This window comes from Mastacembelus armatus, chromosome 16, assembly GCF_900324485.2.
Source record: "Mastacembelus armatus chromosome 16, fMasArm1.2, whole genome shotgun sequence".
NCBI lineage: Eukaryota > Metazoa > Chordata > Actinopteri > Synbranchiformes > Mastacembelidae > Mastacembelus > Mastacembelus armatus.
The window spans coordinates 24,410,575-24,435,568 of record NC_046648.1 but is presented as its reverse complement, the minus strand read 5'-3'; the positions used below and the strand labels follow the sequence as shown (position 1 = coordinate 24,435,568).

Genomic DNA, 24,994 nt, shown 5'->3' with positions numbered 1-24,994 from the left:
GCTCTGTTAATAGAATTATGGCTAAAAGTATTATTCATTTGTGCTACTGCCTGTAACTAAGTACTACTGTTATTACTACTGCTACCATGGCTGTAAGCAGTATTGTACTACTACTTTTACTATTACTTAATTACTTATTGTTACTATTATTAGTAGTACTTCAGTATCTATTATTAGTACTTTTAGTATCTAATATTAATATTATTAGATACTGTAGATTCTACTGCTCAGCCTATTTACCGTTAATGAATATAATTGTTCTTTGGACTATTTCAGTTGCATGAATTTGTGCAAGTCAATGAATTTAAAGGACACTACATTACCCAGAGTTTCATTCGGCCGTGTTACCTTCATGGTAATGCAAAAAATGGTAACTTTCAGCATTAGGTCAGATTTATTCCTACAACCCGTCTGTCAGTTTTTAAACACTGTTGTTTTCATCATCTCACAGTTTTGTATTGAAAAACAGCTTTTTTATATAAATTTCCTCATATTTACAATAGAAAACTACGACTATTCTGGTATATATCTATAGATTCATATAAAATGTTTGTTATATGTTTTCTTTTAAGACAATTTAATTAATCAACTCGTTTGATGATCTGTTGCTGTGTTTGATTCCGTTTTTGTTTAAGGTTTATTTAAGCAGCCTCTCGATGACTCCTATTCTCTTTTTTCTGCAACAACAACGGTAAACAACGACAGTAACTCTCTCTGGCTTCATGTTGTTCTTTTTAACAGTTTGATTTTATTTTTTCTCAAATAAATTAATAAAGAAAGAAACGACGAACTTACGTTATTTTCCGACATTTATCCGTGACATTAAAGGCAGCATGACCTTTTACCCGCTTCATTACCGACAGTCGGTGCTGACAGTCATGCTTTCTGGTTGTCGGTAACGTGTTTGTAACGGACGGTTCGGTGCTCGGTGGTCAGTCCGGCTGGTACTGGATCCGTTAACCGGTTGGAGGAGCAGCTAGCGGGTTAGCTCGCGGTCAGAGTCGGCGTGTTAGCAGCTAGCGGCTGTTAGCGGCTAACGGGAGATGGAGGAGTTTCTGTTGAGCTGCCGCCGAGTGGCGCAGGTAACACCCGGTGTCGGTTGTTGTCCGTTAGCGTTAACGGCAGTTAGCTCAGACCGATAAGACAACAAACAAACAAAACAAACAAACATTATTTATTAGCACAACAGTACCACTTCCGGTAAATGATCCCTTTCAAAATAAACTTCCAGTCATAACAAAATGACTGGCAAAATCAGCGCTGGGAAGTAACTAAGCATGTTTATTGAAGTACTTGAGGTATTTGTACTTTATGCTTCTTCATCCTTGGACTTCACTACATGTCAGAGTCAAACCTTGTACTTTTTCCTGCTCTACATTTATCTGATAACTTTAGTTCATTTTCAGGATCAGATGGATCCAACAAAATACAGACTGATCATCAAACTTTATTGATCCCTGGGGGGAAATTCACAAGATACCCAGCGGTATATAAAGTACTTCAAATTAGAAGTATATAAGGTAGTTAACGTCAGCTACTCAGCGGTATATAAAGTAGCTACTTCAAATTAGAAGTATATAAGGTAGTTAACGTCAGCTACCCAGCGGTATATAAAGTACTTCAAATTAGAAGTATATAAGGTAGTTAACGTCAGCTACTCAGCGGTATATAAAGTAGCTACTTCAAATTAGAAGTATATAAGGTAGTTAACATCAGCTCCATCACTACAGTGATCAACACAATAATCATCAATAATTAGAATCCAATAATATCAGATCCATTCATGTGAAATGGGCCGTTCTTTGTTTCCTATTACACAAAGTTCTGATCTGCGCTATAAGCATCTTCCTACTACTTAACTTTTTTTGCCAGCATGTTTTATAATATAATGTTAAAAAAGTCTGAGTGGTGCATCCTGGTTTTCTTCCTCCAGATGAATACAGACCAGGTTGGTCCAGGGGTCCATGTTGTTTTGGGGAATGAAGCCTGTGATCTGGACTCCATGGTGTCCGCTCTGGCCTTTGCCTACTTTCTGTCCAAGGTGAGACTCTGTCTGATCAGACCTGCAGTCACATGAACAGAATTGTGCACATTCACACCTCAAACTCCTTCATTGTTGCTAAAAGCACAGCAGGGAGCCACATTGCTGCACTGGGTCCCATGTTTCTTCCTCACCAAAAATAGGAGACACGTCTTTTTTCAAAAAACCAGCTCAAAACATTTGTCCCCTCCCCCCAGACTGGACACAATGAGGTGCTCGCTGTCCCTCTGCTGAACATCCCTCAGTCCGACCTCATGCTGCGCACCGCCAGCCTCTTCCTGCTGCGACAGTCCGGTTTGTCTCCGGACCTCTTACTGTTTAGAGACCAGCTGGACCTGAGAGTGCTGCACAGAGCCGGTCGCCTGCGGCTGACGCTGGTCGACCACAATGTCCTGCCCAGGTACGCTCACCTGAGAGGTAGACACAACATCCTAACGCAAAGACACAAGAACAAATGACCAGTGGACACACACATATAAACGCACTTCTTAGATTGACACAAACGCCTAACAGGTAGCCCCACCCACCTGAAAGGTGCACGCACAGGTGACAGGTACACACACGTCTCACCAGCCTGTCTCCCCCTGCAGTTCAGACAGCGACCTGGAGGAGGCAGTGGTTGAAGTGATTGATCATCATTTTCTGGAGAGAGAGCCCTCCCCCTCCTGTCCTGTTACGGTGGAAATGGTGGGATCCTGTGCTACCTTGGTGACCGAACGCATCATCCAGGAAGCTCCACAGATCCTGGACCAGCAGCTCGCTCAGCTGCTCTATGGTAAACACCCGTACAGCTCCTCAACTCACCTGAGCTGACGTTCAATTGTTATTGGCCTCCTTTAAGAGTATTGATCACTGATCAGTGTGATTGGCTGTGTGTTTAGCGGCGGTGGTGTTGGACTGTGTGAACATGGCACCTGCAGCAGGTAAAGTGACTCCTAAAGACAGTCAGTACGCTGCAGTGTTGGAGACTCGTTTCCCCAGTCTGCCTCCGAGGGGCGCTCTCTTCCAGGCACTGCAGAACGCCATGTTTGACGTCTCAGGTGAGTCACGGCGTCCTGCACTCACCTGTACCTGAGCACCCGTCAGTCTGCAAACACAGGTCATTCGGTCACACAAGCTGTTTTCACTGAAAACATATTAATGCTGAAAATAAAGTATTTATTACAATGTCCAAAGTACTGATGGTACCTTAGAAAAACCATTATTGCAGTATTTGTTAATAGTTTTGTACTAGTATAATATATAGTAGTTTTTGTAGTATTTAATATAGGTTGTGGATTTTTTTTTTTTTTTTTTAAACATGTCTTGTGGTACTTATTAGTACTTAAAAGTATTACCTGCAGTACTTTGTCCTCAGGTCTGAGCACTGAGCAGATGTTGCTGAAGGACATGAAGTCAGTTTCAGGAAGTTTGAACCTGGCTGTGTCTGTTCTTTACATCACACTGGAGGTCAGTTGCAACTACACACTACTGCATACTACTACACACTACTACTTTAATTAGTATTTCCTGTGTGAATGTGTTTTTCAGGAGTTTATGCAGAGGGCAGAGCTGGAGGCGGAGCTTTCAGGTTTCTGTGAGAAGTTTGGATTTGATTTGTTGCTGCTGATGACAATCTCATTCACTGAGCTCAAAGAGCCAATCAGGGAGCTCGCTGTGTTCAGCCACAGCACCACTTGCAGGGAACAGGTATACACTGGTACTACATGTCACACACAGTACACACTGGGAACATCTCTGATATTACAGATAATAAGTACTGATACACATAAGACATATTATTACCTCACATAATACACAGTGATACTATTAGTGCTATGTGGTAGGCCTGATGGTACATGTACTTATGTGTCCTCCTTCCTCAGGTATGCCAGTACCTGGAACAGGCCCGTAACCCCGCCCTCAACCTCTGTCCAGTCAGCAGTCCCTATCCTCACATCTCAGCCTATCAGCAAGGTGAGCTGCAGGGTCGAGTCTGTGGTGTTGGCTCGGTCAGTGTCTTCTGTTGAGCTGTAATGATTTGCCTGTGCACATCCAGGACTCATGGGAAATGGTGTTTGTTAAAGCTGCAGTACCTCAAGTGTCCTCGGCCTCTAAAGGGTCTGATGACCCAAACTAGCTCCCACCATAAGCCCCGCCTTCCTGCTTTTTGCTCCTCTCATCCCATCCTGTTTCCTGAAGCTGCGACGTGAACTACAGATGCCTGGTTGGGACAAAGTGTCCAGTCCAAAGCTAGCGTTAGCTGACTGAGGAGTAAATGTGTCAGTGCAGTAGACGCTCTGGTTCCTGCTAATGTGACCCAAACCACCCAAGTTCCTCCCAAATTCACATCAGATCCATTCAATCCAAAGGTCTAATCAGGACCATGCTAGGTGGCTAATGCTACCAAAACCAACAGGTTAGCTTTAGATGCTAACACATCCAGAAGGAAGAAGGCCCCATGTGGATCCAATGTGAGTCCTTTGGCTGTTTTGAACGCTCTCCATGTGAAAAAGCCAAAGCCATGTTAACCCTGGTTGCTGGTCTTTCTCTTAAGGTTAGTTAAAGAGGATACTGGGTGTTGTCCTTTAATGACAGTGACATGATCCCCAATTCACACATCAGCCTTGTCATTAAAAATCTCCTGCAAATTTATTCTTTAAAGCATGTGAACCCAAAACCCTGCAGTAAAGTTATCTCCAATTGTTTTTAATCATTTTTTACTTTTATTCTGAAAGTCATGTCAAACTAAGACTATCGTTGCCCCTGTGTTTTAATTAAAACCTTTTAGGGAACAATCTGGCGTCCCGCAAAAAGGTCCTGCCCATCGTTAAAGACTTCCTGAAGGAACGGGATGGAGACTGTCGCCTTGGAGACGTGGAGGAGGATGAGGAGTCTCAGGTGCCTCCGACCCCGATGAACAGTCTGGTGGAGGGCTGTCCTCTGGACAACGGTCTGCCCCACATCAGCGCTCAGGACCTGGAGGAGAAGTTCAGCAAGATGGATGCCGACAGAGGAGGGAAGTGACCTCTGACCTCTGATTCGTGCCGCCTGTGGGTGAAGGTACCGACACAGGAGTTTTCTCACTGGAGGGTTTTGAGGTTTTTAATCACACAATGATTTATGTTATGGATTACTGACCACGTGTGCTTTAAAGTGACTGTGCACATGTAAAGGTCCGATTCAACACAGTCTCTGACGGCAGCTTCCTCCTTTGTGGTCCAAAGCCTGATCCCATCCTGCAGGTCAGCAGCAGACTGGTGTCACTGATTGGCTCAGATTTAGGTACAGTAATATTTATCAGGGCGAGCAGCTCAGGTCAGGCTGCAGGAGCATCTTTCTGCCAAACTCAGTCCCTTTTCCGGCCCACAAACTTAAATTGAAACATTAAGGACTTCACATATGTAGAACAAGCTTTAATCAGCAGCTGCATGCAGCTGATAATTCATTATACAGGTGTTCAACAACGCAGCAGCTTCTCTGTTTGTGCACAAGGGGGCAGTACAGGCTGCAGCTGTGGACGGTAAATATCCAAAGCGCTGCTGGTAAAAGATCTGACATATACACAGCAGACTGCACTGTAAGCATGAAAACCTCATGTGTACGTTTGAGCTTTGTTGCTGCTCAATGTTGCTATTAAAAGAAACTGTCAACGACTTTTAACTGACTGTGTTCTCTGACCATTTCTGATTTGTTCAGTACTTTCTATGGTTTCACATCCAGTCAGATGATTTACAGAATTGTCTTTATAGCATCTGAACAGCCTGTGAGACAGAACAACAGCTTCAGCTTTAATCTGGATCTGATCTGAAAGGATGTGATTGTAATTGTGACTTCCTGTTGGAAAATGTCCGTCTCACTGCCGATTTTTGTCTCTTCCTGCTGACGCTGCCTGAACTTTCCAGACCAGGAGCTCATCATCTCTGACATGATAACGATAATGCCTCTTGGCTTTTATTGTGAAACACAAGGAGGAAGTGATGAGTTTGCAGCAACAGGACATTACAAAATAAAAGTAACAGATGTGAAAACAGGGTGACAGTTAATTTTCTTCAGACTGATCCTTACTGAGTTTACTTTGAGTGTTTGTCTGATCCGCACAGGAGCTCTCAGACTTTAATGCCTCTCATCCTGCTGAATGTTTGACCCCAAAACTAGCACAGTGGGAACATCTCAAATCCCTGAAACACATTTCTCCCCACTTCTTTTCCTTGAGCAGACACTGTGTGATTTTTATTGATAACTCACACCACAATCCCCGCTGATGGTTTGTCCATCAACAGTTCCAGTAAAGTTCTGGTCAAACACTTTGACGTCAACAAGCATAAGAGCAGTGTTGCCTTTAGCAACTGTTTATCCAAATTGTTCCACAAAGTAAATTCAGAAACCAGAAAATATTTGAATAAAATGATTTGAAACATGACAATAAAACTCATGTTCCTCAGCTCGGAGCAGCGGACACTAGGACCCTGAGCACAGCCAGCACTTCCTGCTCCAAATAGTCTCAGCAGCTGATTGGTTGATTGTAATGAAGTCAGAGTGAAGCTGATCTGCCATCTCACCTGTTTGCAAGGAGCAGGTGAGCACTGGCCAATCAGACGGCGGCTCAGTTGTAAAATGTGGATGAACCTGTCGGGCAGAAAAGGAGTGAGAGGGCGAGCGAGCAAGTAAGTGAGGGCGAACGAGTCTCATAGAGTCAGAGTGGGAACTACTTCAGAGAGAGAGAGGAAGCTGTGACATTGACAGGCACACACAGAGCAACGTCCAGCAGGTCATACATGCTGGTCAGAACACGCCGTGACATCACCGTGACATCATGAGCCAGCACACGGACAGGTACGTTAATATTTAAGAACCCTGAGATGTTCATGTTTCACAGCTGAGAGTGTGTGTTTCTGTGTGTGTGTTTCTGTGTGTGTGTGTTTCCTGTATCAGCAGAAAGAGGAAGTTTAGTTGAACTTGTGTTTCTGATCCTCGTTCTCCCAGACGGTCAGTGAAGGGGTCGCTGTGGTGCATTCAGTGTTTAGTGTTTCTGATCAGCAGGAACTGATGTCAGCTGACTTCATGTGAGCAGTGGAGTCTCCTGGTCCAGATCCAGGTTCAGACGCACATTAGTGGCGCTTCAGAGCTGCAGGAGCCCAACACGTTATGAGTTCAGTTTCTGCCGTCACATCCGCAGCTCTTCGTGGCTCCTGCATTTTTAGTTTTCTGTCCCGAGGTCATCAGACAGGAAGTTGTCCTGTCAGTGAACCTCCTCATTAAAAACACAGAGGCCCTGAAACATCTTCATGAACCCCTGGACTATTTTCAAGAACTCTGGAACTCAATCAAGAACTTTTAGAACTGCAAACACCCCCTGATGATTCCTGGTACCCTTTCTGGCACCTCCCGAAGTCTCAGGAACTGAAGAACCTAAAAGTAATTGTGAAAGTATGACAACAAACCACAGCCCCCGTCAAGACTCTCAGAACCTCCTCAAGCATCCTCCAAAGAACTCAGGAGTCTTTTCAAGAACACTGGAATATTTTTAAGAATTCCAAGCACCCCTGAACCACTTCAAGAATTCCCAGATCCACCTAATGGTCGGCTGAACCCCTCATAAACCATACACTACCTGAAGCTCTCAGGCCAAAGAACCCTGGAAGCTCCTCTTTAATTCTTTTCTTTAATCATTGGAAACTTTAGTTTTTATCTGTTGTCACCTTAAAAAATGGAATTTCCTTTGAAAAGCTCCTTGAACACTTCAAGCACTTCTTAAAATACTCGTAAACCCTAGAACCTGGCACAGAACCATCACCTAGACAGGTAAGGGCTCCTGTAAAAGTCCAGAAAACATAGCTGGATGTTTCAGTTCTCTTTGTACCCAGCTGGACTATGAAGGCACCACAGTGGAAACATGACCCCCCTCCTGTGACCTGAACAAACACATGTGTGCAGGTGTGGTTACCTGAGTGTGTCAGATAAAACCTTTTCTGCTTCAGTAACAACAAACACAGGAACAATAGAGCCCCGCCCCTTCGCTGTTCAGGTGTGTCTAAACAGCCAGACAGGTTCACTCAGTCTGCTCTGATTCAGATTTTATTGGAATGAGGAGCTGCTGGCTGGATCGACCGCATGCAGAACTGAAGAGTTACCTGCCGGCAGGTGAAAGATAAAGAGTCACCTGACTGCTTCTGTCTGTTCAACTGGAAAATCAGGAGGAGTCTTAAAACAATCCGAAAGTGAATGAGGTCTGGTTTTACAGCAAACAAAGAATTCAGTGATTTTTGTTTTGTTTTGTTTTGGGTGTGTGTGTTTTGTGACGTGGGGTCACAGAGGTTCATTGTTTATTTCAGAGCTGAGATTTGGTTTTAAAGCTGAAGTGTCAGATTGTAAACATGTTGGTGTGAGACTGAACCTTCAGGGAAAGACTAAATCAGTCCAGAGGCCTCACAGGTGGAGAAATCCCAGTTGTCCCAGTTCACAGCTGTTTTCTGTCTGGAGCGTTTGTGTGTTTTTGAACTGATGTGCTTTTTTTGGATTAGACTGCAAAGGGTCACCAGTTTACACAGCAGATGAAGGAGTAATCAGATCCTTTACTGCAGTAACAGGAGAAATACCACAGTCTTCCAAGTTTTCAAAATGTTATTGCAGTAAAAGTACAAAAGTACCAACATCCAAATATACTTGAAGTAAAAGACATAAATACAACAAGAGTATTAGAAATATAAAATCTTGTTCTGTTTTGCACTGAGCTGACAAAATGCAGCACAAGGGAAACTTTAAAATCTGAAGATGTGGCTTCTGACACGATTTAAAGGACAAGAGAAGAAGAAAACAGGAGTTCACTGTGGATGTGGTTATTACTGGGGTGGGGTGAAGAATGATGGGTGACACCTCCTTCAGGTGATACGTGTTCCCGATGAAGTTGTGTTGAATGAAAAGCAAAAAAGCAAGAGAGGTTAAGAGACCTGGTGTGGAGATCCCAGCCTCAGATCCATGAGAACAGAACCAGTTCAGGTTGAAGTCCTGTTTTGTTTTTGTTTTTTTGTCTCTGTGGTTTATCGTAATCTGAGGACAATTAAATACTTTCGCCTGAACAGGGCACACCTACACCTGTCTGTCAACTCTGACGCTTTAACGTCTGTCACACAAGCAGAAAAGCTGGAACCAGGTTTGATTTCACTTTCAAGGTGGTTTTCTGTGTTGGTTATGAATGTGTGTTCTCAGTGTTGTGTGTGTGAGTCCAGAACCTGGTTCAGCTTATGGGTCTGTGTAGACCTCCATTATTGTCCAGAAACTATTAAAAACCCAGCAGGGAGCCACACCGCTGACCTGGCTCACATGGTTCTTCCTCACCAACAATAGGAGGCCCGTCTGTTTCCAAAATCCAGCTGGGGTCGTCGCTGTGAGCAGAGAGAAGCTCAGTGGAAACAGCCTGTAAACAGTGACGGCCGTTCTCAGCTCCTGGAGCTGGTTTTTGGAAAAAGATGAGCCTCCTATTGTTGGTGAGGAAGAACCATGTGTTTTAATTTTTTTTGGACTCTGGTCAGGAACAAAACCAGAAAATCACCAGACTGATCCTTTAACAGTTTGTTCTGCTGTTGAGCTGTTTATAAAAGAACAACAAAACGTCTGGCTGCTGTTAAAAACCTGCAGGATCCAGTGTTTCCTGTTTGTCCCTGAACTCATTCTCCTGTGCTCCCTCATCTGGCTGATTACATGATGATGATGATGATGATGATGATGATGATGACGATGACGATGACGATGACATTTCTACAGCAATGCCCACAAACTAACACAAAGCAGATCCACAGTGCAGACATTTCTAAACCTTCAGAAAAGAAGAAATCCAGTTTCTCGTGTTTGTCACTAATCAATCAACCAAGAAGATTTTCCCATTTTAATCATCTGTGTAACAGAATGTTTCTCTTTTCTCACTGCTTGTAGCTGTTACGCCCCGAATCAACTACAGGTTTCCTCTGTCGGTCATGTGCACAGGGTTGGGTTAGGGATGGGCACGGCTCAGTTCATCCCTGCCTTTGTTTAGAGGAGTGTGTGTCCGAGTGTGTTTCATTTTTAGGATGTAGCAGCTAAAGCTAAAGCTGTGACACCATGAGCTTTGTCTTCACTGGAGCAGCTTCTGGGTTTTTCCAGAACGGCCCCCAGTGATAAGCATTAAGTTAAATGTACTTTGTTTATTAATGATGTTTATGATCATTAATTTTCCTGCAGACTTGGATCAAAGTTCACCTCAGAGTTCACATCAGTTCAGTCAGCACAAACACTGTTGCCATTCAGGACTTAAAGTGTCCCTCTTTTGTTCCTGCAGGGCTCCTGTTGGGGCCTCGGGCCCCCCCAACATCCAGGACATGGAGCTGAGGGAGGAGTGGCAGGACGACGGCTTCCCCAGGTCAGCTCTGACCTTTGACTTTTATTCGAAAAAGACTGACCCAACAAAAACCTGCATCACTTTGAAAACTGACAGCATGTCAGAGACTTTAGGCTCAGACTTAAACCTGTTCTCTGTCCTGACAGCAAGATTTCTGTCTGAGCTGCAGAGAGAACCGAGTTTTTACTTTTTACATTTCCGCTCAGATTTCTGGATGAGTCATATCTGATCTCACTTCCAGCACCAGCAGGAAAAGGGACCTGGCTGCAGTCACAGATGGCAGATCGTGACCAAGATTCGCCACCATCCACCATCTCGTCTGCAGCCAGGTCCCTTTCCAGGATCCAGACATTTGTCAGGTTTGATTCTCAAACAGCCGGTGATTGTTGTGTTGTTCATCACAGTCCTAACATCTGGAGATAAAGTCACATCTGGCATGTCTAGAATATTCAAACCTTTGTGATTCTATTAGTTTTACAGAAAAATGTCACAGTTGCAGGTTTTTTATATTTGTTCAATTTGCTGGATTTGATGTGATTGTATCATGATTCTGTTCACGGCGGTCCAGGCCTCTTCCAGAGGATTGTGGGAGTTTAGAGGCACAGAGTCCGTCAGAAGCTGAGCAGCAACCAGGTAAACCCAAACTGACTGAACGCCATCAGTGTCTGTGTGTGCATGTTTTTGTGTTTCAGGATTTTACTGTTTATGTTTCACATCCTCTTGTTTGTTGGTGTTTTTACACATTTTCCCCTGGACTGTTGCATAAATCAATAAATCACATATTGTAAAGAATAAACAAGAAATAATCTATAATATTTATTACATTTACTTTTCTGTCCAGTGAAACATGAACTTTTCTGTAAATGATTCCCAAACATGAATTCATCATTAAATACATGAATGTTTCATTTTCAAATATTTGATAATGACATTTCCTGCTTCTCTTGTCCTGCCCCCTATTCTCCTTCAGACCCGCCCACCAGCCTCGCCCTGTCAGGTACAGTTATGGGTGGGGCTAAGAAGCGCCTGGTGGCCCCATGCCTCAGCCTGACATTAAGCCGTGGAGAGTCTCACGACCTGAGCCACGACGACTTCTCTGCCGCCGCTCTGTCGCCAACGCCGGATGAAACGCCGTCACTGGACATCAACCTGGAGGCCCTGGAGACGCCTTCGGACAGCGAGACTGGGACTCTGCCAGACAGCACCCACGAACTGGAGTGGGAAGGTGAGGCGTCAGTCAGTTCTTATCTCCCCGAGATCATGGTCATTTTTTTTTTAAGCTTGTTTGTGGTTGTGTTGTTGTTAAACTTCAGACAAAGATTCTGGTCTGCAGACCCCTGACCTTTGTGTCAGTAACAACAGGTGTCAGGGATTTTCTTCCATGAGTGATGTCTGCTGGAAGGCAGGCTCAGCTCAAGCAGATGACCTTTGACCTCTCTCTGACAGATGACCTCCCTCGTACGGGGAGAGGTGGGGCCGCAGGACTGGCCAGGAGCCCGGTGGATCATTCAGAGGGTTTGATGGAGCTGGACCAGGTGGACGACAAGGGGCGCCGCTGGAGGAGGTTCTGTATCGCCGGGCAGGAATATCAAGTGAACATGAGCGTCCTGGAGCCGTACCTGCAGGTCCTGTCACACGGAGGTCAGAGGTCAAATATGCTACTCACCCGAGACTCATGCATGAGACACTGCAAAGCTAGTTAGCTTTAGCCTTTTCTTAATAATAAAACATTTAGCTGCTGCTTGATTCAGTTATATAGAATAACTGACGCAGTTATGGAGAAAAAAAGGAGCAAAAGGAGGGAAAATCTTTAGTCATCAGTTTCAGCTGTGCCTGAAGTTTTCCTGAAAATAACTGGGTCCGACACAGGGGTTCCCAATGAACTATCTGGGTCCGACACAGGGGTTCCCAATGAACTATCTGGGTCCGACACAGGGGTTCCCAATGAACTATCTGGGTCCGACACAGGGGTTCCCAATGAACTATCTGGGTCCGACACAGGGGTTCCCAATGACCTATCTGGGTCCGACACAGGGGTTCCCAATAAAATAACTGGGTCCGACACAGGGGTTCCTAATAAACTGACCACAGAGTGTAGCTCTGTCAGTTTTGTACACTGTCATAGTCCAGTGAACTGTACTGTGCTGGGCTGACTCAAACTGTGACTCCTCTCTGTGACTGATTGGTTGTCAGGTTACTATGGAGACGGGATGAACGCCATCATCCTGTTCACCTCCTGTTACCTGCCGGAGAACACGGTGGAGGACTACAATTATGTCATGGACAACCTGTTCAGGTGAGTCTGTCTCTGTTTGGTCACAGGACCATCTGAAAGGACTTTTATTGTGAAGAATGTATTAAACTTTATTAACACAACATATTTGAAGTCATTGGTAGTTAAGATGTGTGGTGATAGCAGACGAAATCTAAAAGGAGTCAAAGAGGCAGATGATTTACAAGAGTCAGGTCCAGTTCCAGTTGAAGCTGTGAGTGTGTCACGTCACAGCTGGAGACTGTGTGTGTCCTACGTGTGTTTGTTTATCTGCAGGTACATTGTGGGGACACTGGACCTGATGGTCTCGGAGAACTACCTGCTGGTCTACCTGTGCTCCATGGCTCCCCGAAACAAAATGCCGGCTGTCAAATGGCTCCATCAGTGCTACACCTCCATCGACAGGAGGTGCGCTGGTTTCACCCGTCAGGACAGCCCTGTGGGGTGGAGCTGACACACTCTGCTTTCTGAATCAGATTTTTGTGTTTCTGTGTTTAATCACTTTTGTGTCATTTTCATGTAAGCTTGTTTCCATGACGACAGAGGTGTAATTCTCTGGTGTCTCCAGGCTGAAGAAGGACCTGAAGGGGCTGCTGGTGGTCCATCCCGCCTGGTACATCAAAGCTGTCCTCACATTGGTCAAACCCTTTATCAGGTCTGCAACACACACACACACACACACCTATACTTGTTTATCCAGTTTACCATAGCAACAAGATATTTCAGCTGGTAAACTGTTCAGGAAACCGACTGGAGAAACTGCAGCCAGGCAGACGCTGTACAGATTCAGCCTGATTTCACACCTGATTCGGATGATCCCGACTAATTTTGGAGTCGGTTGTGGTTTGATGTGCAGTGTGAGCAGGTTCCCGACCAGCAAATGACTCCAGGGATTTCCCACAGTTCCACAGAAAGTCACGTCGGTGCATTTGTGCGAGGAGAACAACAACAGTATAACCGCATGGCTCATTTTGTTGACAAAATACTAGTTTGTTTGTATTCAGCTTTTCTCTTTGACAAGCTTGAAGGCGCCGCTTACTCGTTTGAATAGAACTTTATTAGAATTGTCAGTGAATGAACCTGTTCTGTTTAAATGGTCAGTGTGTAGAGAAGTTACAGGTTCTGGCTGATTAAAACTTCTCTGCTCAGATTAATCCAACTCTGCATTAAACTGAGAACTGAGTGTAAAGGGAAAGGCCATTTGTTTCTGTGTTATCTTATTTAAGCACACATATCTTCCTCACCTGAAAAGTGAGACTCTTTTTATATCTTCGTTAACCTTTGACCTTTGACCTGTGTCCACAGTGACAAGTTCAGCAGGAAGATTCGGTTCATTCACAGTCTCCAGCAGCTTTCTGAGTTCATCCCCACAGACCGACTGCAAATCCCAGACGCCATCCGCCAGTAAGAACCAGGCCTCTACTGTGGTTTTCCAGGTCATGATGTTCACCTTCTTCTCTGATGAACTGATATGACGTCTCTGTCTGATCTTCCTGCAGGTTTGATGAGAAGCTGAACAGATGACAATCGCAGACTCTGGAGGGATCCTAAAGGCCAAAAGTCATTGGTCTAAGAGGATCCTGTTTGTACAGAAAAACCACAAAGACTCTATTATTATTATTATTATTTAAAGTGTGTCTTTGAATCAGGGAGAGTAAGTTAAACATATGTTCTCCAGCAGCTTCAGGCTTGTTTCAGCTGCAAAATTGGCTGTTTCCTTTCTTTTAAACTCAGGTCAAAGTCTGAAGCTGCTGCAGGAACATCTGTGTCTCAAAACCAAACAGAGCTCAGGAACACTGTACATATTGTGGCTGAAAATCAGTCAGTGTAAAAAACTTTGGAAGAGGTTTTTCGGGGGGAGATCAGAGGAACCACAGCTCATCACATCTAAATATTCTGTTTTACCTGTTGAACAAACATTTACCATTTAATAAACACACCAATCAAATGTTTTAACAAAGTGATACCTTTTTGGTTTTTACATTTTTGATATTTGACTTCATTAAACTATTTGTTTACTCTGAATGACTTTATGACTGAACACAGACATGGTCTTTGGTCTGTCCAGCAGGGGGCACTCTGCCTCCACAGCTCTCACAATCTCACACTCAGGTCTGAAAGTCTCAGGTTGCTGAAGGTCTGAGACAATGTAAGATGAGGCTGGTGATTCTGTGTCTTACTGAGTCCCAATCACATTTAGAGACTGACTGCAAGAATGAATGTGGTGTCATCAGTGTAATGCGTGTGAATCCAGAACCTGGTTTAGCTTATTGGTCTGTGCATTTACTTGAGTATTTCCATGTTGTGCTACTTCATCCTTGGACTTCACTACATGTCAGAGTCAAACCTTGGACTTTTTCCTGCTCTACATTTATCTGATAACTTTAGTTCCTTTTCAGAATCACATGGATCCAACAAAATGCAGACTGATCATCAAACTAATGTTCCAGTTATTATTGATGCTCTTACTGGAATAATGTTCCAGTATTATGCTGTTCTACTGGAGTAATGTTCCAGTATTATTGAAGTTATTACTGGAGTAATGTTCCACTTATTATTGATGCTCTTACTGGAATAATGTTCCAGTATTATGCTGCTCTACTGGAGTAATGTTCCAGTATTATTGAAGTTATTACTGGAGTAATGTTCCACTTATTATTGATGCTCTTACTGGAATAATGTTCCAGTTATTATGGCTGTTCTACTGGAGTAATGTTCCAGTATTATGCTGCTCCTAGAGGACTAATGTTCCAGTATTATGCTGTTCTTAGAGGAGTAATGTTCCAGTTATTATGCTGTTCTTAGAGGACTAATGTTCCAGTATTATTGATGTTCTTAGAGGACTAATGTTCCAGTATTATGCTGCTCTTAGAGGACTAATGTTCCAGTATTATGCTGTTCTTAGAGGACTAATGTTCCAGTATTATGCTGTTCTTAGAGGACTAATGTTCCAGTATTATGCTGTTCTTAGAGGACTAATGTTCCAGTATTATGCTGTTCTTAGAGGACTAATGTTCCAGTATTATGCTGTTCTTAGAGGACTAATGTTCCAGTATTATGCTGCTCTTAGAGGACTAATGTTCCAGTATTATGCTGTTCTTAGAGGAGTAATGTTCCAGTTATTATGCTGTTCTTAGAGGACTAATGTTCCAGTATTATTGATGTTCTTAGAGGACTAATGTTCCAGTGTTATTGAAGTTATTACTGGAGTAATGTTCCACTTATTATTGATGCTCTTACTGGAGTAATGTTCCAGTATTATGCTGTTCTTAGGGGAGTAATGTTCCAGTATTATGCTGTTCTTAGAGGACTAATGTTCCAGTGTTATGCTGTTCTTAGAGGGGTAATGTTCCAGTATTATGCTGTTCTTAGAGGACTAATGTTCCAGTATTATGCTGTTCTTAGAGGAGTAATGTTCCAGTTATTATGCTGTTCTTAGAGGACTAATGTTCCAGTATTATTGATGTTCTTAGAGGACTAATGTTCCAGTGTTATTGAAGTTATTACTGGAGTAATGTTCCACTTATTATTGATGCTCTTACTGGAGTAATGTTCCAGTATTATGCTGTTCTTAGAGGACTAATGTTCCAGTATTATTGATGTTCTTAGAGGACTAATGTTCCAGTGTTATTGAAGTTATTACTGGAGTAATGTTCCACTTATTATTGATGCTCTTACTGGAGTAATGTTCCAGTATTATGCTGTTCTTAGAGGACTAATGTTCCAGTATTATGCTGTTCTTAGAGGAGTAATGTTCCAGTATTATGCTGCTCTTAGAGGACTAATGTTCCAGTATTATGCTGCTCTTAGAGGACTAATGTTCCAGTATTATGCTGCTCTTAGAGGACTAATGTTCCAGTATTATGCTGCTCTTAGAGGACTAATGTTCCAGTATTATGCTGCTCTTAGAGGACTAATGTTCCAGTATTATGCTGTTCTTAGAGGAGTAATGTTCCAGTTATTATGCTGTTCTTAGAGGACTAATGTTCCAGTATTATTGATGTTCTTAGAGGACTAATGTTCCAGTGTTATTGAAGTTATTACTGGAGTAATGTTCCACTTATTATTGATGCTCTTACTGGAGTAATGTTCCAGTATTATGCTGTTCTTAGAGGACTAATGTTCCAGTGTTATGCTGTTCTTAGAGGGGTAATGTTCCAGTATTATGCTGTTCTTAGAGGACTAATGTTCCAGTATTATGCTGTTCTTAGAGGAGTAATGTTCCAGTATTATGCTGTTCTTAGAGGAGTAATGTTCCAGTATTATGCTGTTCTTAGAGGACTAATGTTCCAGTATTATTGATGTTCTTAGAGGACTAATGTTCCAGTGTTATTGAAGTTATTACTGGAGTAATGTTCCCATATTATTGATGCTCTTACTGGAATAATGTTCCCATATTATTGATGCTCTTACTGGAATAATGTTCCACTTATTATGGCTGTTTTACTGGAGTAATGTTCCAGTGTTATTGAAGTTATTACTGGAGTAATGTTCCCGTATTATTGATGCTCTTACTGGAGTAATGTTCCCGTATTATTGATGTTCTTAGAGGAGTAATGTTCCAGTATTATGCTGTTCTTAGAGGACTAATGTTCCAGTATTATTGATGTTCTTAGAGGACTAATGTTCCAGTGTTATTGAAGTTATTACTGGAGTAATGTTCCCATATTATTGATGCTCTTACTGGAATAATGTTCCCATATTATTGATGCTCTTACTGGAATAATGTTCCACTTATTATGGCTGTTTTACTGGAGTAATGTTCCAGTGTTATTGAAGTTATTACTGGAGTAATGTTCCCGTATTATTGATGCTCTTACTGGAGTAATGTTCCCGTATTATTGATGTTCTTAGAGGAGTAATGTTCCAGTATTATGCTGTTCTTAGAGGACTAATGTTCCAGTATTATGCTGTTCTTAGAGGATTAAAGTTCCAGTATTATGCTGTTCTTAGAGGACTAATGTTCCAGTATTATGCTGCTCTTAGAGGACTAATGTTCCAGTATTATGCTGCTCTTAGAGGACTAATGTTCCAGTATTATGCTGCTCTTAGAGGAGTAATGTTCCAGTATTATGCTGCTCTTAGAGGACTAATGTTCCAGTATTATGCTGCTCTTAGAGGACTAATGTTCCAGTATTATGCTGCTCTTAGAGGAGTAATGTTCCAGTATTATGCTGCTCTTAGAGGAGTAATATTCCAGTATTATTGATGTTCTTAGAGGAGTAATGTTCCAGTATTATGCTGTTCTTAGAGGACTAATGTTCCAGTATTATGCTGCTCTTAGAGGACTAATGTTCCAGTATTATGCTGCTCTTAGAGGAATAATGTTCCAGTATTATGCTGTTCTTAGAGGACTAATGTTCCAGTATTATGCTGCTCTTAGAGGAGTAATGTTCCAGTATTATGCTGCTCTTAGAGGACTAATGTTCCAGTATTATGCTGCTCTTAGAGGAGTAATGTTCCAGTATTATGCTGCTCTTAGAGGAGTAATATTCCAGTATTATTGATGTTCTTAGAGGAGTAATGTTCCAGTATTATGCTGTTCTTAGAGGACTAATGTTCCAGTATTATGCTGCTCTTAGAGGACTAATGTTCCAGTATTATGCTGCTCTTAGAGGAATAATGTTCCAGTATTATGCTGTTCTTAGAGGACTAATGTTCCAGTATTATGCTGCTCTTAGAGGAGTAATGTTCCAGTATTATGCTGCTCTTAGAGGACTAATGTTCCAGTATTATGCTGCTCTTAGAGGAGTAATGTTCCAGTATTATGCTGCTCTTAGAGGAGTAATATTCCAGTATTATTGATGTTCTTAGAGGAGTAATGTTCCAGTATTATGCTGTTCTACTGGAGTAAAGTGACAGTAAATCTGTTTCTATTCTCACTCTGATGACTCTACGGGCCCCGCCCCTTGCAGCACGAGCTGTCCACGCGTCCTTTCTGCTCTCTGATTGGCTGCATTCCGCCACGAGCCGGGACTGACCAATCAGAGCGCTCTGTTCTCTGGCGCCTCGGTGTGTCCACTCTGTGAGCACATGGTCCTCGGTGAAGCAGTAACTGGACACCGGGAACACCCCCCCGCCCCCCTCCGGTATAAAGGCGAGCGGGGACTGTTTACCTACACCACAGAAACGGATCCCGGAGGATGTGGTTTATATTTCATTTGTGCATATTTGCTCTGATTTAGCTTTAATCCAGAGCGTTTCATCAAATCTTTAGTTGTTTCATATATTTGAATAATATATTTTAGCTTTAATCACCGGGACGTCACCGGCAGTGCCAACATGGTTTTGTCTGCAGTCCACAAGCTCAGAGTCTTCCAGCTGGGCTTCTCGGATCCCGGCAGGTCCTTTTACAGCAGCGGGGACAAAGTGTCCGGGTCCGTGCAGCTGGAGGCGGCTCAGCCCTGCAGAGTGACCGGCCTGAGGATCACCGCCGCCGGCTGCGCCCGGGTGGAGTACCGCGGCGGGAAGAACCACAAGAGCCGCAGTCAGGAGGTGGAGTACCTGAAGTACGAGGAGGAGCTGCGGCTGGAGGAGCAGCTCAGCAGAGGTACCGTCCAGTCCTGCAGGGCTGTGCCAGACACTGACACAGACTTAGCCTTAAACCTGCAACACTTCACATCACAGTGTGTGTTTAATATGTGTCATCTGAATATGTCCGTGATGCATTAGAACTCAGTGGCCCCTGGGCCCAGACAGGTAAGGGGGCCCCTGAGTCCTCCTACACAGGAGCCCCAGACAGAGATTGTAGTCTTCATGAGGCCATTTACCTTCTGTTGGAAACAGTGTTTCTTCATGGGCACTGTCATGTTTGAAATCACGTTTTTGTCTTTTTTCATGTCCTAATGGCTGTTTACGTCTTTTAAAGGAGTTTCTGTCACTTTCAGACTAGAAATGTGTCGTTTCATTAGCGGGAACAGGTCCAGGAGAATCCTGACCTCTTCAGCTCCTGGACCTGAGCCCAGCAGAGGCTTCCAGTAACCCATCTATGCTAATATTACAAAAATCATGACTTTGCATTTCCTTATACAGGCTGAGCAATATGCTGCCCACAGGGAAAATGAAGCCTCTGTAGTTTGGCAGTGATGATGCACTAAAATCATCTCACCACACATTCGACAGGAAATACTGGGCTCAGCTGGAGAAACAGGACTTGATAGTTAGGTTCTTAGCCAGAGTGTGGCAGCACGGTCAGATGGATGTGGAAGAGACAGAACAAAACGTGTTGATTGATATTTAACACAAACTAATTTAAATGTTGTATCTGTCTCTGCCTCACTCACGAACCGGCTCCTCTCTCTTTGCCCTCAGACTCGGACGGGAGCTTCCTGCTGCAGCCTGGTAAAACCTACAGCTGGACGTTCGGCTTTGAGCTGCCGGCGCCGGGGTGAGGCTCATTTATTGACTGGCTCATTTATTGATTACATGTCGATCTGATAACTTGTCATGTATTGATCACAGTCTGTCCTGACGCGTCGTCTGCTCTGTCCTCAGGCGTCTGGTGTCGTCCTATAAAGGAAAGTTTGGTTACGTCCGGTACTACGCCCGGGCAGTGCTGGACAGGCCATCCCAGCATGCACTGCAGTGTGAGAAGGAGTTCGAGGTGGAGGAGCCGCTGGACGTCAACAGACCCGACCTGCTGGTAAGACATGAAGTCATTCCTGCCGCTGCTGAACAGATTTGACTCATCCACAGTTTTTAGGTTTCCTTCCTTCAGGCTGCTCCTTAGTTCATGAAAATCTGCCTACACACACTTGAAATTAGTTGGCTCAGCATTCACGAGCTGTGTTTTTGTTCTGGCACTTCCATCATGACAATGTGGTCACGTATTGCAGACTTAGCAAAATGGTTCTTCAGTACAGAATGTTGCAATAAACAGTCCGGTCCCACGGCTGAAATGACCAGTTTATTATTAGACTGACAGAAGGTCACAAAGATCCTCTTCCTTTCCTTTTCGAAGCTTTCGGCCAATTTTGTTTGGAGAAGACCAAGAGATGAGGTTGAAACCTCACCTTTACAGCATCATAGCACAAAACAACCAACCACACATGAACAGAGAACATGTTGTTAGAGGAGAACCGGAAGTGTTTGACAAAATCTCCTCCAGCTGGTGTCGACACTTCACCGGGTACAACTAGTTCAGACTAAACCTCTTTTAACAGTCCTGCAATAAACCCTGCTCCACGTAGGTCGTCCGTCATATCGTGGTTAATGAGACCAGGCTAAATAAGAAGAAAACTGAGAATATCACAGACATGAAATGAGCCCAGTGTCTGACCTGATGAGTGTTTCCTCCCTCAGGCTCCGGCTGCAGCCTCCATACAGAAGAAGGTCACCTGTATGTTCATCCCTGACGGCCAGGTGTCCATCTGCGCTCATATCGACAGGAAGGGATTCTGTGAGGGTGAAGACATCAACATCAATGCGAAGTTCGAGAACACGTGTTCCCGTATCGTAGTACCGAAGGCCGCCATCATCGCCAAACACTCCTATCTCGCCCACGGACACACCAAGGTGAGGCACAGACACAAGAACTCATTGTATCCTTAGAGAACAAATCCAGGGGCATCAGAAAAGGTACCTGACGGTCTTGTTCTGTTGTCCAGGTGCTGCGTCAGAAACTGTCGGCGGTCCGAGGAAACCACATCATCTCAGGGATGTGCGACATGTGGCAGGGAAAGACCGTCAGGGTCCCCAAACTGAAGCCCTCACTGCTGGACTGTGACATCATCAAGGTGGAATACGCCCTGACGGTGAGTCCTGGTCGGTGCCATCACAGCTCAGCTCTTTAATGACCTGCGGAAACCTTCCTGAACAAGATCTTTAATGAAATTAGATTAAAAAATAAATAAAATGGGACATTGAGATGTGATGAAACTCGAAAAGTTAAAACAAATTAGATGGTTTTAGGACGAGACATGAGAACATGGGATTTGATTAAATAAACAACGTGATGATGAGATGAAAAAGACATTTAGACGAAGAAGAGACCAATTCCAGTAAAGAAATATATATAAAATAAAGAATAACGACAACGAGATAAACAAAATGTTGAAGTTGGATCAGATAACACGATAACAGATTATCTTAGATATGAAATGAACTGACTTCACCTGTGCCCTGCAGATCTACCTGCACATCCCCGGCAGTGAGAAACTGATCCTGGAGCTGCCTCTGGTCATCGGAACAATCCCGTTCGGCGGCGTCGGCAGCAGGACCAGCAGCATGAGCAGCCAGGTCGGATCCATGGGCAGCCAGGCCGGATCCCTGAGCAGCTGGGCCTCCTTCCCCTCGTCCCCCCCCAGCTACAGTAACATCCACAGAGACCTGAGGGTGGACGGCCCCCGCACACCGCTGCTCCACGACTACGACGGTGGAGAGGACGATGACGAGGGGGGGCTCTTCATGAGAGCACCTGAACTGTATTACCCGCCTCCCCCCGCATATAGTGAGGTGAGACAACCCACCCCCAGGTTCAGTTTGGTTTAGTCCCTGGGGTCAGATCATTTTCACAGCGAGAGCTGAAGGAGTGAAACACAGGACAAAGTACAATGAGAGATTGGTGATGTCTGTAAACACAAATGACTGATCTGAGTAAATACGAGTACAAAAAAAACAAAATGAAAGTCACATGACAAGTCACATGACATACTTATATGTTGAACCACCAGTTTTGAGTTTGTTCCGTCTCCTTGTCCTCAGGTGGATCAGGATGCTGTTAACCCTGGTCAGGTTGTTCAGGTGTTCTGAGGACGTCCTGCGGATGAGGACACTTTTAGAGATGGACAGCAGTGTCCAGTTAAGACCCGGATGGGACTTAGACCTGAGGACGGAGACTGAACTCGATGTGGACTCATTATCTGAACTGTCCATCAATCAGCGTCAGATCACAACTCAAGCATCAGTGACTCAGCGCCGCAGTTTCCATTCTGTGACTCGTCAGTGTTCTGTCCGTTTTCTGTCAGTGACTCGTCAGTGTTCTGTCAGTGACTAGTCAGTGTTCTGTCAGTGACTCGTCAGTTTTCTGTCAGTGACCCGTCAGTTTTCTGTCAGTGACCCGTCAGTTTTCTGTCACTTTAGGTAAAAGCAGGAAAAAACTGTTAATTTGTCATTTTGATTTTTCTTGTTGCTCAGTGAAGTGTTGTCATTGGTTGTTTTTTCACTAGATGAAGGGAGCTGTATATATCTTGTAAATATTTCTAGATGTTTATTTTTTTACTCAAACAATAAATCAGTTTAACATGGCTTTCAACCTTTGTTTTTGTTTTTCATTAAATGTGCATCCTGTGGTTACAACACCTCTCTGTGTTTACCTGCTGACAGATGGACTTACATGTTCACTGTGGGCAGGGCAGTGTAGTTTGAAAACAAACAGGACGGTGGCCCTCAAGGACCAGGGGTTGCCCACCCCTGCTGTAGTTCACTGATTAGAAATGATAAATAGTAGTGCCTGAAGATTCTCAGTCGTTATCAGAGGTTGAGTCATGGCAAATAGACTTGGGGTTTTTAGGTTGAAACGTTTCAGCACTCGTCCGTGCAGCTTCATCAGTCTGAGAAAAAGCTGGACTGGAACCTCCAATTAATCTTCCAGGTTGGTTTAGGTTTGACCTGAAGACTCAAGCTCTAGATAAAGAGTAGTGCATTCATGTACATAAGTACTATACCTCAGTACAGCTTTATGGTACTTACATTTTACTGCACTACATTAATCTGAGAGCTGTAGTAACTGTAGCAAATTAACATTTTTCATATGAAACTGCAGTGTGTATAATAAGATGCAACATCCCAGCAGTATATAACTATATAGTAGCTAGAACTTGGTTAAGGTACATGTGAACATGTTAATGCATCTGAAATAATAATGCAGTGATTTAAAGTGACAGTGGCCAGTTTGTTCTCTTGATACTTCACATATATTTATGTTTGTTTTTCTGCACAGTAGAAAACAGTAAATCTTGCAAAGTGCAGACATTTAAAAAGGAAGAACACTTCTAAAAATAAATGACTTAAGTAAGAATGTTTTGCAAAGTGATGACATTTTTGGACATTTAAAAAATAGGAATTTTTAAACACTGGTGATTTTTTTGCATTTGTCAGAAACATGTTTGGGGGTTGGGACCTGGTCTTAAAGTGCAGTTGAGAACCAGGTCAAAGGGCAGGTTAGCTCTGACACTGGATCAGTGTCCTGTGTTGTATGAGCTGCGTAATCAGACTCTGCTGTTTACTAAGACTGCAGCTGTTCAGCCTGTCCCCTAAAACACAACAGCACGCTGTAACTGCACCGACACATTTCACACAGAGGAAACATTTGCTGTGGCTCATGACTCTAAACTAGAATAATAATATGAAAATAATAATCATCTATAAACAGACTGAGCCTGAACACAGGCACGTCCTGCAGAGCTGAACTCATCATGTTACACATGCCTTTCTTCTTCTTTATTTTGGAGCTGCAGGCCTCCACCTGTGTGGCCAGCAGCCTGTCCTCACTCTGATTGGTCAGCGGGGGCATCCCAGGCTGCGTGTGATTGGTTGAGGTGCAGCGATCATTCATTCAGAGTATGATCGAGCGTCTGAGTCAGCGCTCAGATTCCTCTTTTCCACTTCCACATTTAGAAGCACTGAACCAAAGCTAACGTTAGCTCTGAGTCGACGAATCCCTGCAGGCAGAAAACAGGTCAAAGGTCACAGCAGCCAGGAACAACATGCAGCACACGTACCCTGTCACACCCATCTCCTGCTGCAGCTCAGCAGTCATGTTAACCAGCCACAGTGAACACACCAGCAGTCACTCACAGCAGAGTAGATAATTAACAAGTTAAACCTTAATGAACGTCTCATTAAGGTTCGGCTCAGTTTGTTTCAGTCAGGACAGTTCATTCAACAGGAAATGTGCTTCAAGGAAAAAATTTCCAGAATAAACGTCCAATTATAGAGGTGTGATTTCATTCTGTCAGAGTGGATTTCCTGGAAGGCAGACTCAGGCACGAGATATTTCTGTATGTCCTGCAGCAGCTCCGTTTTCCAAGTGTACATGTCTGTAATAAAACAGTACCAACATAATGAGGTGATGAAGTTACAGGCAAGTTTGTTCTCTTGACTAATAATAGAAATTTCACACAGAAGTTAAAACCAAATAAAGCAAGAAAGGGATCTTTTATGAAGCAGACGAGTCCTGTCAAACGAGTGCTGTACCTGCTGCAGCATTTACTTTGTATGTTTCTTTATACACATTCAAACACACAAAGAGCTTAGAAAATATAGTCTTGTTACAAGTCAAACTCAATAAATTAGTCAATTAACTCTTCAGTTTAATGTGGTATATGTT

The 24,994-nt window shown here is 43.6% G+C and overlaps 3 protein-coding genes across 3 annotated transcripts; all 3 read left to right on the top strand.

The window, feature by feature from the left end:
- The first annotated feature begins 836 nt into the window (after nucleotides 1–836).
- Nucleotides 837–5,683, top strand: prune (prune exopolyphosphatase). The gene is made up of 9 exons (XM_026317635.1): nucleotides 837–1,082; nucleotides 1,934–2,041; nucleotides 2,239–2,441; nucleotides 2,632–2,816; nucleotides 2,923–3,081; nucleotides 3,399–3,490; nucleotides 3,572–3,730; nucleotides 3,907–3,997; nucleotides 4,812–5,683. The coding sequence occupies exons 1-9, from the start codon at nucleotides 1,044–1,046 to the stop codon at nucleotides 5,045–5,047; spliced, it is 1,272 nt and encodes a 423-aa protein (XP_026173420.1). The 5' UTR covers nucleotides 837–1,043; the 3' UTR covers nucleotides 5,048–5,683.
- Nucleotides 5,684–6,544: 861 nt separating this feature from the next.
- Nucleotides 6,545–14,622, top strand: bnipl (BCL2 interacting protein like). The gene is made up of 10 exons (XM_026317636.1): nucleotides 6,545–6,856; nucleotides 10,335–10,415; nucleotides 10,963–11,027; nucleotides 11,365–11,619; nucleotides 11,841–12,035; nucleotides 12,588–12,690; nucleotides 12,943–13,074; nucleotides 13,235–13,321; nucleotides 13,972–14,070; nucleotides 14,166–14,622. The coding sequence occupies exons 1-10, from the start codon at nucleotides 6,837–6,839 to the stop codon at nucleotides 14,188–14,190; spliced, it is 1,062 nt and encodes a 353-aa protein (XP_026173421.1). The 5' UTR covers nucleotides 6,545–6,836; the 3' UTR covers nucleotides 14,191–14,622.
- A 4,326-nt stretch (nucleotides 14,623–18,948) lies between these two features.
- On the top strand, nucleotides 18,949–22,918 carry LOC113136779 (thioredoxin-interacting protein-like). The gene is made up of 7 exons (XM_026317823.1): nucleotides 18,949–19,216; nucleotides 19,978–20,053; nucleotides 20,161–20,308; nucleotides 20,968–21,180; nucleotides 21,273–21,419; nucleotides 21,793–22,119; nucleotides 22,369–22,918. Exons 1-7 carry the CDS (start codon nucleotides 18,949–18,951, stop codon nucleotides 22,414–22,416), a joined length of 1,227 nt encoding a protein of 408 aa, XP_026173608.1. The 3' UTR covers nucleotides 22,417–22,918.
- Nucleotides 22,919–24,994: the final 2,076 nt, after the last annotated feature.

What these genes read in the sequence shown, in the direction of transcription:
- LOC113136779 (XM_026317823.1), top strand. Translation starts at nt 18,949, where the DNA reads ATGGTTTTGTCTGCAGTCCACAAGCTCAGAGTCTTCCAGCTGGGCTTC. An exon ending in AGGTGGAATACGCCCTGACG is followed by an intron (nt 21,420 to 21,792) that starts GTGAGTCCTGGT and finishes TGTGCCCTGCAG; the next exon opens with ATCTACCTGCACATCCCCGG. An exon ending in CTCCCCCCGCATATAGTGAG is followed by an intron (nt 22,120 to 22,368) that starts GTGAGACAACCC and finishes CCTTGTCCTCAG; the next exon opens with GTGGATCAGGATGCTGTTAA.
- bnipl (XM_026317636.1), top strand. Translation starts at nt 6,837, where the DNA reads ATGAGCCAGCACACGGACAG. An exon ending in ATGAGCCAGCACACGGACAG is followed by an intron (nt 6,857 to 10,334) that starts GTACGTTAATAT and finishes TTGTTCCTGCAG; the next exon opens with GGCTCCTGTTGGGGCCTCGG. An exon ending in AGAAGCTGAGCAGCAACCAG is followed by an intron (nt 11,028 to 11,364) that starts GTAAACCCAAAC and finishes ATTCTCCTTCAG; the next exon opens with ACCCGCCCACCAGCCTCGCC.
- prune (XM_026317635.1), top strand. Translation starts at nt 1,044, where the DNA reads ATGGAGGAGTTTCTGTTGAGCTGCCGCCGAGTGGCGCAG. An exon ending in GCTGCCGCCGAGTGGCGCAG is followed by an intron (nt 1,083 to 1,933) that starts GTAACACCCGGT and finishes TTCTTCCTCCAG; the next exon opens with ATGAATACAGACCAGGTTGG. An exon ending in GCTCGCTCAGCTGCTCTATG is followed by an intron (nt 2,817 to 2,922) that starts GTAAACACCCGT and finishes CTGTGTGTTTAG; the next exon opens with CGGCGGTGGTGTTGGACTGT.